At 50.9% G+C, this 15,123-nt stretch overlaps 1 protein-coding gene across 6 annotated transcripts in view; it reads right to left on the bottom strand.

Moving 5' to 3' along the window:
- EPB41L4B (erythrocyte membrane protein band 4.1 like 4B) overlaps positions 1-15,123 on the bottom strand; it is a 115,753-nt gene that overhangs the window by 52,345 nt on the left and 48,285 nt on the right. For all 6 annotated transcript variants that reach the window (XM_070430946.1, XM_070430942.1, XM_070430947.1 and 3 more), the window contains exons 7-14: positions 13,131-13,251; positions 11,769-11,856; positions 11,521-11,609; positions 11,144-11,213; positions 10,855-11,024; positions 8,452-8,561; positions 7,100-7,130; positions 3,079-3,112 (exon numbers count right to left, since the gene is read on the bottom strand). In XM_070430946.1, coding sequence (XP_070287047.1) covers positions 3,079-3,112; positions 7,100-7,130; positions 8,452-8,561; positions 10,855-11,024; positions 11,144-11,213; positions 11,521-11,609; positions 11,769-11,856; positions 13,131-13,251 — 713 coding nt within the window. The remainder of the gene's footprint in view (positions 1-3,078; positions 3,113-7,099; positions 7,131-8,451; positions 8,562-10,854; positions 11,025-11,143; positions 11,214-11,520; positions 11,610-11,768; positions 11,857-13,130; positions 13,252-15,123) is intronic.

The raw sequence follows: 15,123 nt of genomic DNA, 5'->3' as shown, positions 1-15,123 counted from the left end.
AGGGCAGCGGTCCCAGACGTAGCCAGAAGCCAGGGTGCTTCTCAAGGCTAAATTTTCTACCTGGCAAATTAGGCCCGCCTGACATTTAAGCCACTCCAGTCTTGCCACCATCTCTCTTTTAATTATTTTCTCCCCTTCGTCTCCCTTCCCTGCTGCTCTGGTTAATAAGCAGAAGGCTACTCTCTGTTATGGAAAATTCTCAGCAATTCTGTTTTCCCAGACCCCAGATGCCCTCCCTGCTGCCTGTTCTGTATTCCAGAGGCCTCTCTCTTTCCAAGACGCCTGTCAGCAAGCTAAGTCTGCAGCCCCCGATAGGAAGTGCTGCAGGAAGATGGATCTGGAGGAAATCCCTCCGCAGCAGAATGTGAGGGCCGACCAGGGCTTTAGAATCTCCCCGATGCACTCTCTTCACGTTGCCCTCTGAGGGGATACAGAACCCCAGAGAGTTGAGAAGATTTGCCCAAAGCCCAACTGTTCTGGCCCCAAGGGAGGCTCCACCAATGGGGTCTTCAAGAAAAAAGAGTAACAGATTAGAAACGGCCCTCCTATTCCCTCTCTTCAAACACAACCGCATCAGATTCCTGGGAGACGGGGTGGGTACTGTATCCACAAGGACCCAGAAGAAGGATACTCCAGACCCTTCCTTGGTGTCCTCTGGCAACTTACTCACAAGCTGCCCAGGAGTATTTTTTTAATGTTAACCCAGAAGGTTTTCAATCGGGGCAGTTATGTTCCCTGGGGACAACTGGAAATATCTATGTGCATTTTTGCTTGTCAAAACCACAGGGGGGTTACCTTTAACGATTGGGCAGAGAAGAGGGAAACTAAACATCCTGTAACTCTAGGGACAGTCCCAAACAAGGAAGAACCGTTCCTCCCCAAATGCCAGGAGCGTCCTCACCGGGAACACAGCAATCCATCCTCCGCAGTTGGCTAGCCTTGCTGAGCTCAGAATAAGACACGCTGCAATCCCATCCCATCCTCCTGAAACCCTTTCTCAGCACTCAGATGCTTATCGGGCCACTTCTCAGGATGTTCTCTTCCCGGTCCATTGACTCCCGATCCTTGACAGAGCAACGCAGAACCTCTGAGAGTAGCAAGGCGCAGAGGTCCAGTGGTTGCCAAAAATGTTGAGAACAACAATGCGTAGGAAACAGATTTTGTAGATCTTATTGCAACAAACAATCGCCTCGCCGTGCACTGTGAGCAGAGCGTGCAGGGCGCGCTCACCCACGAGGCTTGTGGGGAAGATGGCCGGGGCAGCGCTGAGCTAGGACGGCTTTGCTTCATTTACTTTTTCATGTCACTCACACAGTAAAACCCAACAACTCTTCCCTTCCCCCACAACATTCCAGCCACTCACACCCGAAAATCCCTCAAAAACAAACAAAAAAACTATCTGAATAAGAAGATTCAAGAACCTAAAGAAGGCCAGGGGATCAGGAAACCGGGCCCTTCCCCTGGCAGATCAAAGTCCCTTTCAGGTGTTAGTCCCTAAACCTGGAAGTCACGGGCAGACTCTGCACAGCGGGAAGATGACTTCAGGTACGGAAGACGATACTACAAATTCCTTTTGGAGCATAATGTGGAGCCCTCGTAAAGATAATGTACCTGGGGACCCCACCCCCACCTGAGGAATTAGTATCTAGGAACAGAAGATCAAGAATGAGACTAGTTAGAACGAGGCTCCAATGTGGACTCATGATAAAGTCGCTTTGTTCCTGTGACACGCAAAACCAGATTGGTGACAGGGCACAGACACCTGGGCACGTCATGCCCCTTAGACATTCACAACGCCCAGGACAAGAAAGCTGATCCCAAGTTGGGAGGTCATCAGACGTGGATGCTGCCTCTTATAGGCAAACAAATGACAATGGAGGAAGTGAGGGCACCTCGCCCACCAGGGTTCCCCAGCTGGTTGCTCGTGATGCTCTGGAGCTCTGACGCTCTCTCATACCCAGACTCCTGATTCAGTCCCCGCAGGGGGAGGCCCCAGCCCCGGTCATTGGTTTGAAGCTTGCCAGACGGTGGGGCAGGGCTGGGAACCACCAGTGCTGGTGACCCCCAGTGAAGAGGGCCAGAGAGGCTCTGGGAAGGAGATGGCTTCTGAGGCGGGCTCTCTCCAAACAGGAGGCAAAGGAATTCCAGGCAGACGAGTATGGTCCAAGGCATGGCGGGAAGAAATTAGGGGGCAACGATGATGTAATTCTCTGAGAACTGAGCATATGTTGTGATGAGTAGCGGTGAGAAAGAAATGTAGGAAAGGAAGTCGCCGCCAGGTTGCAAAAGACTGAACGGCCAGTGAGAGTTACCCACGGGGAGAGATGGGTGGGCAGGCACGGGGTGTGGCCCTGTTGGCCACCCTGGGAAAGAGCAGACCGCCAGCCATGGCACCGGCTCTGTGCCCCTGCTGCAGAACAGGCCCAGCCCAATGGCTTACCAAGGAGGTTCCAGAGGCCATTGCTGCATCGATGTTATTGGGTGCACCACCAGAGAAAAGGGGGTGGGCAGTGGGGGGTGAGGAGAGAAGCTAGTGTTTTTATTGGGGAGGGGGGGTGTCCAATAATCAAATGATCTTGGGAAACACTGGATTGAAAAAAACAACATGTCTTTCTTGCAGGATTTCTCAGTATGCTGGACACCCCAGTGGACACTGTAAGATCTAAAAAGGTCATGAAGGACGCAACATTTCTCAAACGTGTGGCCAGACATCCTTTCCTGGAGGCACACCTCGAGGGACTCACGTCCCCTGGGCCTAGAACACACTTGGACATGAAGTGGCCCCACTTGAGTGCCACTCAGAGTCTGTTTGACCCCCCAGACTGTCAACATCTGTCCCTGCTGCTTGGCAGCTGACGCGGTGAAGAGAAACAGGCAGCTCAGATGATCAAGAGGAAGCAGGTAGGGAGGAGGGAGTGGGGGTAGAGGGGTGGGGAAGGAGATGCTCCTCTCTCCTTTTTCTCAAAAAACCATATTGTTATTATTTCTTTAAAATCTGTCTATAAACAACTGCTCAATGTGGAAAGTTTAAAAGCTTTAAGAAGTATAACATAAAAACCTTTGAAAGCAGTATCTTACCTGGTAATTATGGACTTCAGGATTTGTTTTAGAGCTAAAGGAAAGAAAAGAAAAATTACAATGTAATAGGTTGTAAAGAAGCATCATTACTGATTTACAGGTAGACCTCTGAGATATTGCAGGTTCGGTTCCAGACCAGCTCAATAAAGCAAGTCTCACAATAAAGTGAGTCGTAACCTTCTTGCTGGTAAGAGGGCCTTGCCTTCAATGTGTACAAACAAAACACTCACACACACACAAAACCAAACCTGCAACATCTGTGAAGCGCAATAAAACGAGGTATGTCTGTATTTAACAATCATAAAGCAATCCTAAGCCCTATCTACTCTGTTAGGAACTTTCACAGATACTATTTCTTTTTGATTAGCTGCTTAAATGAGCTCATAACTGGAGAAACCAAATAGCAACTTTCATTCGTCACAATAGAGCTCACAAGTAGAAGCAAATGGCTACTATTCCAGAATCCTGGTTGTGATGTCAAGTTTTGGTGGCAAAATGAAGGTCATTCCAATGAGGCAAACCCAGTCATTTAGACTCCCACTCCAGCTCTGCCGGGCACTGCTGGGTGGGGCGGGGCTCCGGCAGCCCCTGACGCTCAAGCTGAAGGGAAAGCTGCCAGCACCTTCCGAGCACCTGCCTCTCTGGGCCCCACTGCCAACAACAATGAAGCCATGAGCTGGCCACCACCTTGGAATGTTCATTCCATGGAAGGCTCTGTCCTGGGAACTTCACATCTGTTGTTATTTAATCCACGCAGCAAGGCGAGGAGGTCAATGAATGCCGCCACCTCATTTATAGATAAAGGAATGATTGCTTAACGGAGAAGTTAGGAAACCCTGGGGTCAGCCAGTGAATCACTCACTGGCAGAACCAGGACTGGAATGGACATCTGCTCGATCCTAAAGTCTATATTGTTTCCACTAAGCCAGTGGTTGGCAAACTGAGGCTCGTGAGCCACATGCGGCTCTTTGGCCATTTGAGTGTGGCCACGAAGCTTCAATCTCACTGTACGTGCGCGCCCACACGTGGTATTTTGTGGAAGAGCCACACTCAAGGGGCCGCAGTTTGCAGACCACTGCACTAAGCCAAGAAGGTTCAGGTTTCTCGTGCATAATTCTATTTTGATGGGACTCTTAGGTGTAACTACTCTAAAAAAAAGGTGGACGGTCGGTGTAAAACATAACGTGTTATTTAGTTTGCAGGCTTGGCATCCCTCATGCAGCACCACCACAGGGCTGTGTTGCCAGGGCGCTGTGCTTGAAATCAAGGCTTACTGCTTCTCCAACAATGAGAGGGAAGCGTGTCATTGTGACGAGCCTTGCTGGGGTCTAAATGGCGCTGTGTTCCAGTTCTCCGAGGGGGCCAGGGCGCGGAGCCAGGCTCCGGGCCAGGTTCACCTCCGGCTGGATTGCAGCAGGAAGGTTAAGTGTCCTGCAAGGTGCTATTTTCCCGTATCACCTCTGCAGCCCAGAGCGCAATTTTATCCCTGGCTCCCACAGCAATACTCCTCACTCTGGCTCCACAGGCTGCCGAGAACAATCAAACAGCTGCGAACAGTGGTTATTAGCTCATTTGTTCCTAAAGGGTATCTTTACTTGGGGTTTCTTTTATTTATTTTTTGGGAGTTTTTTGGTTTTTTTTTAGTTTGTTTTGGTTCCCAATATATGTAATCACTAGATGCTAAGTGGCAAATGTAATTTTATTAGGGAAAAGCCAACACACAAAACAATCACTTCCCTAAACAGCAAAGGAAAGAAACACTGTAACTCACAAACCCCTGAGAATTAAAAGCAAGACATGCTGAAGGGCAGGGAAAGGAGCCAATACTGTTAGCATATACTACCTGCCACAGGGATGCTAGAAACAGGGCAAAGCCTGGAGGCTCAGCTAACCATGCAGAACCGTGCAACCTCCTCCCGCCCGGGGAGAGGGTGGGGAGCAGGGCCTGATGACCAGCAGCTCACAGGACCCTGGACCCCCTTCCTCAAGTGCTGAGAAGTGAACTTAGACACAGCGCTGGACCCTTGGCCCCAGCAGAATGCCCTGCAGGTAGTTTGAAATCAAAGACTTGAGGCTGAGTTTCCAGCTGTGTGATACAAGGGGCCAGCTGTGCTCTCCAGAACCGTGGGGATCTAAAGCCTTGGGGTACTGGGGGGAGGGACAGATGAGCAGCAGGCGCTGGCCCCCTCCCTCCCCACTCTGCTTTGTCCCCAGTTCTCTATGTTCTCCACGTCCCTCTGTCCTCTATGGCAGGTTTCATCTGGGGGCCTAAAAAAACTTGAAAAGAACATTGATCCAGTCCAGCCTCCTTGTTTTCAAGTCAGAAAGAGGAGGCCCAGAAAGGGGGAGGCCAAGGCCCCAGAGCTGGGTGACAGCCACGCTGGGGCCAGTCTCCTGATCCCCGGGCAGGGATCTCCCCACCAACAAGGGCTTCGGCTACTGGCTCCACCTCATGCAATGCCTGCCAACTGTCCAGAGTGCATGGCACAGCCCAAGTGTGATCTCAAAGACCATGTTCCCTGGCAGCCTGAGGCCTGGACCTCCGACTGCTGAAAGGCTATCAGTGGTTCTCAACCTGTGGGTCGCGACCCCTTTGGTGGTCGAACGACCCTTTCACAGGGGTCGCCTAAGACCATCCTGCATATCAGATATTTACATTACGATTCATAACAGTAGCAACATGACAGTTATGAAGTAGCAACGAAAATAATTTTATGGTTGGGTCACAACATGAGGAACTGTATTTAAAGGGCCAGAAGGTTGAGAATCACTGGGCTAACTAAACTGGGCTACTGGTCAGTCCTTGGAGCTTGGATGCAAGAGTTGAAACAACTACATTCTGTGATTCTCTAACAGCCTGTCCACTAATAAGTCAAAACTCCCTTAAGAACACAGTTGTTTCAGAGGGAGAAAAAGGGGCACATTCAAGGTAGGACGAGGGTTCTTACCTGGGCCACCCACTAGAATCACCTGGAGGCTTTCAAAACCACAGGTGCCTGGGCCCCACCCTCAGATCTTCCCTTAGCCTGAGGTGTGGCCTGGCTGACAGGGACTCGTCAAAGCTGACCAGGTGATTCCAATGAACAGGAAAGATCCAGAATACCTGTGATGGGGAAGCGGCTGTAAACCACTCCCTGGCCTACCTGTGATTGTGGTCACGTTTGATTGGCTCACAGACCTGTTCCTTCATTTACATATGGCTCTGGTGGCTCTGGTGCTCCAGCGACAGAGTACCTTGTAAAAGCGACAGCCCAGCCTGCAAAGTCTAAAATATTTCCTATCTGGCCCTAGTCAGTTTAGCTCAGATGATAGAGTGCCGGCCTTCAGACTGAAAGGTCCCAGGTTCAATTCTGGTCAAGGGCACATGCCCGGGTGGCGGGCTCGATTCTCAGTAGGTGGTATGCAGGAGGCAGCCAATCAATGATTCTCTCTCATCATTGATGTTTCTCTCTCTCCCTTTCCCTCTCCCTTCCTCTTTGAAATCAATAAAAATATATTTAAAGTATTTCCTATCTGGCTACAGAAAAAGTTGGCTGGCTCCTCTGCTAGAGTTTCAGTCTTCCGACAAGTTCTTTTTCCTACAGGAATTTCAATAAAGTGCTTAATAAAGATCTTCTACCCTGTATGACCATGAAACCTGCCCGTCACGGAGCGAATCCTGCATCTGCTCTTGCACAGTTTTTGCTCATGAGCACGGCCTTCCCTTCCCACCGCTGCCTGCAATGCCATGAGCACCATGTGCTGGGCGCATTCCTTTCACCTTTGTCACCCACTGTTAGGGCAAACAAAGCACAGAGCTACTCAAACAAGGCAGCTGTGTTTTCTAAAACAACAACTGTCTTGAAACCTTCTCCTGTGTACTCATGGAGAGCCAGGGGGATGGTACAGCCAGGCAGCAGAAAAGGAAAAAAAGAAAATCAGCAGACGCACTCGGCGATTTAATTGTATCAAGGAAAAAGTCAATATTGAAAGTAAATATAGGAGAGAAAACAGCTGCACCCCAGGGCCTGGGGGCACTTACCAGAGCTGAGCAGCTATCACCGGGTTGCTTGCTTTAAAACAAAAACAGAGAGCACGACATTTTAGAGAGCTTTCTCACTTTTACCGCGCGATGACAAGGTGCGGGGGGGCGGGGGACGTCTGTGATCTAAGAGCAGCCTCAGTGCCAGGAGGCAGAGCCTCCACGCGGCTGCTTCTCCTTTCGGGAGGAACAGTACGTGTCCTTTCCCCGGAGCCCTGCCCTCCGCATGCGTGCCCAGGGCCAGGCGCTCTGGGCTGCAGAGGGGCTGGACACAGCCCTGGCTCTCAAAGAGCTCCCAGCCTTGACCCAGACAGAGAGGTGTAAGGTGTTCATGGCTAAAATACAAGCATGAACCTACGGGGCGCAGGGCAGCCACTGACAGGGGCAGGCTGTGCGTCTGTGGAAGGAGCCACGCCCAGAGGCACGGCTTATCTAGACTCTACTTTGTTTCAAAAAAATGCAGCACGGAGATCCATTCAAAGCTTCTGAAAGATGCCAGAACTCTGGCTGGAGAAGCTGTCAGTAAAATAGAGGAGGAAAAAGAGGATGGAGACCAGGACGGAGGTGGAGGAGAAACACAGAACCTGGAGCGTGGGGGAGATCTTGGGCTATCGCAGGGGCCAAGCATTAGGATGGACCCTCCCCTCCGGGGCAGCCACACCAAGACCCAGGCAGAGAGGTGTAAGGTGACAACAGCTAAAATACTAATACAGTATTATATGTCACTATAATTAAAAAAATAAAAAGCTTTAGCATGACAAAGCAGAACAATAGGAAGTGCCTTCAAAATCTGCTTCACTGGCCAGCCGGTGTGGCTCAGTGGTTGAGCATCAATGCATGCACCAAGTGGTCCCCGGTGTGATTCCCAGTCAGGGCACATGCCTGGGTTTCAGGCTCGATCCCCAATAGGGGTGTGCAGAAGGCAGCCGATGGATGTTTCCCCTCTCTTATTCGTGTTTCTATCTCTCTCTCTTTCCTCTCTCTCTAAAAATCAAAAGCATTTGTTTAAAATATATTTTTATTGATTTCAGAGAGGAAGAGAAAGGAGAGAGAGAGATAGAAACATCAATGATGAGAAGGAATCACTGATTGGCTGCCTCCTGCACATTGGACCGAGCCCGCAACCCAGGCAAGTGCCCTTGACTGGAATCGAACCTGGGACCCTTCTGTCTGCAGGCCGAGGCTCTGTCCACTGAGCCAAATACACTGGGGCTAAAAACATATCTTTAAAAAATGGTTCTCTGAGGAGAAATTAGAGAGGATTTTTAAAAAATCTGCCTCCCCAAGCTCCTCGGGGATTAACCAGCTAAAGCATCACGTCAAATCCCAAGGCAGAGTGGAGAGCACGCAACCTTTGAATGTCGAATGTCTCCGGGATGGGTAGCGTTTACTAGGCTTCCTCTCGAAGGTGCTGGTTCTTCGTAGCCGGGCCCCGTGAGTCGCCTGATATTCCGTCCGCCCACTGGAAAGTAAATATTTTATTGCACGTCACCCATATCAGAGTATCAGTACCTTACACACATCTGAAAGTGAACCTTGTTTCCCAGAGTTCCAGTGTCAATTCCAACTTATCGTGACTCGTGTGTCGAAGAACACACTAAGTTTTGCCTTCCATTTGGAAACAAAATCAGCTTTGCCAAATCCAGGCCGTAGGATAGAGGCAGGCACTTCCATCAAAGGACAAAATGTGCAATTTAGGTACCGGCTACTTGGCTGCACAAACCAAGCAGGTTCCAGTACCTGGAATGTTTCACTAAGAGAATACTGGCTGGCACATACAATAACCTCTCATGAGACAAATTACGCAGACATTTAAATCGTTTAAAAGGCTGTTATCAACGACCACTTACCTAAACCTTGGCTTCGCTTGCCATGCCGAGAGAAACACGGGTCTCTCACCACGGCTTTCTGGGTCTCCACCGAGGAGCTGCCCCGTGTCCAGGGGGCATGCTGTTTGTGTCTGAGCTGTCATGGCCTCATTCCAGCCACTCTCGGTTTAGGATTTATCACATGGAAGGAGCCACTGGCCACCTGCTCTAAGGGCCTCCCAGGGCCAACCTCATCTCCAAACTCCCCTTTCCCTCTAAGCTTCTCTTCAAAGAGCAGAAAGGAGCCTGAGCCTGGTCTGGGCCAACTCCTGGGGAAGCTGCCTCCCAGGATGGGAAATCCTGCCTTGGCCACCACCCCCGCAGGCCATTCCCTCCTGGCTCCGACTCGAGCAGACATCAGCATCCCCGGCGATGTCTCCGCTAACCTTTGCAGGCTGACATTCTCCATTCTCCCCAGAACCCCGTGAGTCTATTCTCTCTGCAGAAAGGACCTGGTTTTTGCCCCCTGCCTTGCAGCATTTGAAAAGACATTCAAACAGCCCTGGCTGGTGTGGTTCGGTTTGCTGAGTGTCGTCCTGGGCACCTAAAGGTCACTGGTTCGATTCCCAGTCAGGACACAGGCCCAGGTTGTGGGTTCAGACCCCAGTTGGGGTGTGTATGGGAGGCAACCGATTGATGATTCCTCATATATCGAGGTGTGTTTCTCTCTCTCTCTCCCTCCCCCGTTCTCTCTCTCTAAAATCAATACATTTAAAAAAAAAAAAATACATTCAAACACAGTAACTCTTTAAACACAAGTGCACAGCCAATCCCTTGCACAGTAGATAAATCTGAAATGAGCAGATCTGTTGGCACTTTAAACAGAGTTCAAGGACATGCCACGTGTGGGCAGAGGTTATGAAACATGTGAAGCCTTAGGTCTTGTAAGAGCCATTCTCAGATCAGTAAATGTGCCTCAGAAATCAACCCTGGGAACGGGTTTAAAATGTACCTGCCCGGCCTTATTCATACAAGCACATGTGGACGCCCACAGCTTCTGGTTACGAAGGTCTCAGGTGAGGTCATAAATCCTCCTTTTTAACAAACACCCAGCGAGGTTTCATGCATTTTGAGAGACACCATCTCAGAATCCTAAGTAAAAATTCATCAAAATAAATTCTGTGGTTTTTTTTTTTTTTTTTTTCAGGGTCTTTTCAGATTCAAATATTTACCGAGGCTGCCTGGGGTCACTCACACACACGTTGAAACCTGCTCTCATTCTTCAGTGTCCCCGGATTTCCTGCCATGGGCATGTGCAAAGCAACAGAGTAGTGGTTCAAGCGTAAGACCCCGACTTAAAAGTGTGGGGTTGAATCTTGGCTCTGCACTCACAGTCTGTGCCTTTGGGCAGATTATGTAACCCCTGGCCTTTAGCTTCCTTATCTGTAAAATGGGGATAATGAGAGGACCTATCCTCTGAAGGCTGCTGGGAGGACTGCGAGCTGGTACATGCAGAGCCCGGTGCAGTGCGGTGCACAGAGCTTTCCGCAGGGATGCCTACGCCCTGCGGCTGCACTGCCCAGCGCGGCAGCCACCTGCCTTGTGTGCTCTGGGCACCCGAAACTTGCTTGGTGAGACTGAACAACTACATGTTAAAATCCCTTTAATATTAATGACTCTAAATAGCCACATGTGGCTAGTGTTTCCTGAAACAGACAGGCTAGTTCAAGCCACATGTCAGCTACTAGCAGCTCTGTTATTATTGCCCCCAATTCCATCAAGGAGAACAGCGGCTGAAGAGCCCCAGGGCAGATCTTAGAGAAGCAGGGACAGGAGGAGGCCCAACACAAGCCTCTGGGGGCAGACCGGTGGCTCCACCCACAGAACACATCACCGCCGGCCTCCTTCAAACCTCGCCACCGTGTTGTGTTGTGAGACGGTGCCTACCTGAATCTGAAGCGGGACCCCAGCCTGATGAAGTCTGATCTATTCGACTTGCTGTTTCCTGGCGTGCGCAGTCGGAAGAACGCGTGATGCTCGACTGCGCATTTCCAGAGGTGCTTGCAGGTCTTGGCGCTGTCCAGGCGGAACACAAACGTGTGCTCCTGCTCCCGGCCCTTCGCGGGGAAGCACAGGGTTCTCGTGTCGGTGGGCGTTAGGAACGCGGATGAAGGATTATCCATGGCCGGGGGCGAGGGGCGGGGGGGCGGGGGGGCAGGACGGGAGCAAGGCTTACCTGATCATCGTCCTCCACCACCACTAGTGTCAATTTGCTCTTTTTAAAGTCCATTTTGGTAATTTTAGGCCTGGCCAGAGAGAAAAACATTGTAAAAGCACAATCTGCAGGGAAACGACACGTCAAACAGCAGTTTCCTCTCTACTTTTAAAGCTTGGATTTGCTAAGAAGTCATTCGTTCACTTAAGCGTGATTATCCAGAGGTTTCATTGCCAATGCCATACACCCACAAATATCAGAGAATGGTGCGCCTTTAAAATGAAGCGGGGGGTGGGGGGGGGGGAGGATTGCAAATAGCCCTCAATAATCATCCATCACATATAATTCCACCACAAAATAGGAAAAGACATTTTTAATATTAGACAAAACTAAATTACCAAAAGAATAAGCCTATTTTGTTAGCTCCTTCAAAGATTAATATGCCTGTCGGGGTCAGTCCAAGAGAATATTCACAGCCATCTCTTCCCTACAAATAAATGAAGTGACAATCGGTACAAGGTTCTAACAGGTGGTCACAGAGCAGAATGCAAAAACAGTTCGCTCACCACGTTACTTTGTTTGCCCATCGTTTACCCACTGCTCAGGCTCAGCGAGACCCAAGGACTTGAACGCACCCAGTTCTTACCCTGACAACGTGCATGTCTACCCCATACATTTCCAGCCACTTCGCTTTATTCAGATAGGACAGCTCCGCCTGGGCAGGGCTCTTTCCCCTTAGAGAAACCAATGGAAAGACATGTAAACTGCAACTCGTACACCCACAAGGTTCTGAAGGGCACAGCCATGCACTGAGGGATTTTATGCAGCAATGAAAGGAACGGGGGACACCCATTTATACTAACACACCTCCAGACAGACCGTTCACTGGACAGGAAGATGACAGAGCAGTGTTTATAATGTGAACACTTAAGGAAAGCATTTGTTGGTGTGTAGATACGGGTATGTATATGCAAAGGAAAGGCGGAGAACACAACAGCTGCCTGCAGGGGGGAGAGGGGGGGTGCCGGGGTGCAGATGACTCTGCAACCACACATTTCTATGTGATACAAGAATGCACTAACAGCCCAGCCAGTGTGGCTCAGAGGTTGAGCATCGACCTATGAACCAGGAGGTCACGGTTCAATTCCCTAACATGCCTGGGTTGTGGGCTTGATCCCCAACCTGGAGGAAGAGGTGCAGGAGACAGCCAATCAATGATTCTCTCTCATCAATGATGTTTCTATTGCTCGCCCTCTCCCTTCTTCTCTGAAATCAATAAAAGTATATTTATAAAAATTTTTTAAAAATTTAAAAACAGAATGCACTAATGTCACTCTCCATTTTCAAAAAAGTCATATGCCCCGCAGAATGAGTGAGGGACAGAAGGAGTTTCTGAGTCCTAGAGTGACTTGGAACGGGCAGAGTTTGGGGAAGATGGGCCGGGAAGGAAGAAAGGCTAACTAACGTCTGGGAAATGTGAGCAGAGGCACTACCGGCAGCCCAGGCACAAGAGCGGCAGACTGGGGTGTCTACGGGGGAAAGGAGGAAAAAGCCCAAAGATAAATGGTAGGGCTGGTTTTAGCTGCAGTGACCACATGTCCTGAAATCACATGGTCTCAGATACGAGTGTCCCTGTAGGGACAGCATGGGCTACATCTGAAGAGTTCACTCTAGACGTTCAGACCATGGACAGAGACCCAGGTATGGGAATGTTTCAAAGCAGCCTCCTCCCGCCCACCTCCCTCCCCCTTCACTTTCTTCAGGCCAGGAGAGAAGGGGCATTCCTGGCAGCAACGAGCAAAATCAGGCCCGGGCTCTATAATTCAGGGAAACAGGATATGCTTCGGTTCTTACTGTACATCTCTAGAAAGAGAGAGACGTCGTGTGGGCCGTAGGGAAAACAGGACTGAAGCGCGGGAGAGAGGTGAAGAGTTGGGGCTGCAGTTTGACAGTCGATGAAAGGATCGTGCAAATGCTTACATATCACAAAATAAATGCGTCAAGGTACCTGCACTCTTTCCATCTCTGGAAGATATCGAATTCCATCGCTTCTGTCTGATTTGGGATGAACCGAAACTCAGACACGAGCTCTGGGGTGTGTTCTGGGAGCTCACACTCCCCGAGCTCCGCTGCAAGTGTCACAAGAAGGAGAAGAACAGGAGACATTGAGTGCTTTTCGTTGCTGCTGCAACCAGGTCCAAAGGCATTTTGCACGGTAACAAAGCACGGGTAGCCCAAATGTGTAATGCTCCCCTTCCAGGAGGACCCGACTCCCGCTCGGTACCCACATGTACGTTCAGAATCCTCCCATGGGGCACAACACCATCATCTTAGTGATGACTGTCTTTCTCCCGATTATTGCTCCTGTCTGGGGAGGCCTTGAGTCTATTTCCCCTGCGAAGTGGTAGAGCCTGAATGTGCAATAAAGAGGCAACTGCAGGGAATGAGGACCTGCCCAGAAACTCATTTAACAAAGCTCTCGTGAAGTAGGTGGGTCTGAGCAGCACTCCAGGGTCTGCAGTGCTGAGAGGACCAATCATGAATTCAGTACATGCAGAATCCAGGGGAAAAATATGTTGGGAGAGAGAGCGAAGGAGGGAGGGAGGGGGGAGGGAGGAGGAGATGTAAGGGCTGCAGGAGCAACTGCTGCAGCTCAGGCAGAACCAGGGAGGGAGCCAGTCATGCAGAGAGGAGGGGCAGCCACAGTGGGCGATCCCCACCGAGGGTCCTTGCTCTCACCACGTACCCCACAAGGGGGCCCGTTCCTCCAGGACATGAATGGGGAAATCCACCACCTCTCCCGCACCTCTGCAGCGCAGGAAGCAACCCCAGGATGAAAAGGAATACCCCAGAGGCTCCTCTGATCTCGCTACACAAAGTGGGTCGGTTGTCCCTGGACCAGCAGCACCAGTATCACCTGGGAGCCTTCTCACAATGCAGACTCTCAGCCCCACCTCAGACCTACCGAAGCCAAACCTGCCATTTCTTAAGGGGTCCAGGGAATTGGTGCACCCGTTACTGTGAGAAGCACTGATCTGCAATAGTGGTTTGCAAATGTGAGCGTGCATCAGGGTCACCTGGAGGGCTTGGTACAGCTCGTGTCGCTGGACCCCACCCCCAGGGATGCTGACTCCGTGGGTCTGGAGCAAGGCCAGAGAATGTGTGTTTCTAGCAAGTTCCCAGGTGATGCCGATGCGGCTGACCCAGGGAACATACTTGGGGAACTATTGCTTAACACAACAAATCCAGTCAACCGACCAGCCAGCACATGCCTGAGTCCCTCCAGTGACAGCAACTCGCTGCGTCCCCAAGCAGCCCTTTCCCTACCCCACGTGGGCTGTGCCAGGCCTGTGTGCTGCTGAGGACTCCAGCTGCTGGCAGAGGTCGATAAGACTTCCCCGATCACACAGAGGGAGCATTAACACAGACTAAGACGGGTGGTGGGGAGACTGTATGAGACCGTGTCTGACCCGGGGAGGGACCTGGTGAATGTTTCCTGGCCTGATGCGGCCCCTCTTCTGGACGGGAACCCTGAGACCACCAGTGGCCTGAGTCAGGGTGGGCAAAGTCACTCATGAAGACTGCCCTGGAAGCCTTGACCCAGAGAAGGCAAGGTCTGGGCTGAGGTGGGAGGCCACTCTGACCACTAAGGGGTCACCCTGAAACTGGTGACCTGCCAAGCCCAGAGGGGCAGTCTGGGAAGAGATCTCCTTGATAGGAACCACTCTTCCCTTGCACCACGGGCCGAAGGGAGGCAGTGGAGCCCTGCGCTTAGTGACTGTGTGTGGACAAGGCCCCTGGCACCATCAAGCACAGGAGAGAGAAGCCAGACAATGACAAGGGTTCCTTGGGGCTCGCAAGGGGGCTGGCGTCCCTCCTCCCCATGACTGGGCTAAACGGGCCGGAGGGAGATCATTTGTGAGATAGCATGTCTGCTTTTCAAGAATCTGCTGGCAAAACCTGACACTTGCCCTAGCCGGCTTGGCTCAGTGGCTAGAGCG

The sequence above is a fragment of the Myotis yumanensis genome, unplaced genomic scaffold (assembly GCF_028538775.1).
Source record: "Myotis yumanensis isolate MYYU_CA2020_CCGP unplaced genomic scaffold, mMyoYum1.0.hap1 SCAF_12, whole genome shotgun sequence".
Taxonomy (NCBI): Eukaryota; Metazoa; Chordata; class Mammalia; order Chiroptera; family Vespertilionidae; genus Myotis; species Myotis yumanensis.
Note: the sequence above shows the minus strand (reverse complement) of the source record. Positions and strands in the feature narration are given on the sequence as shown.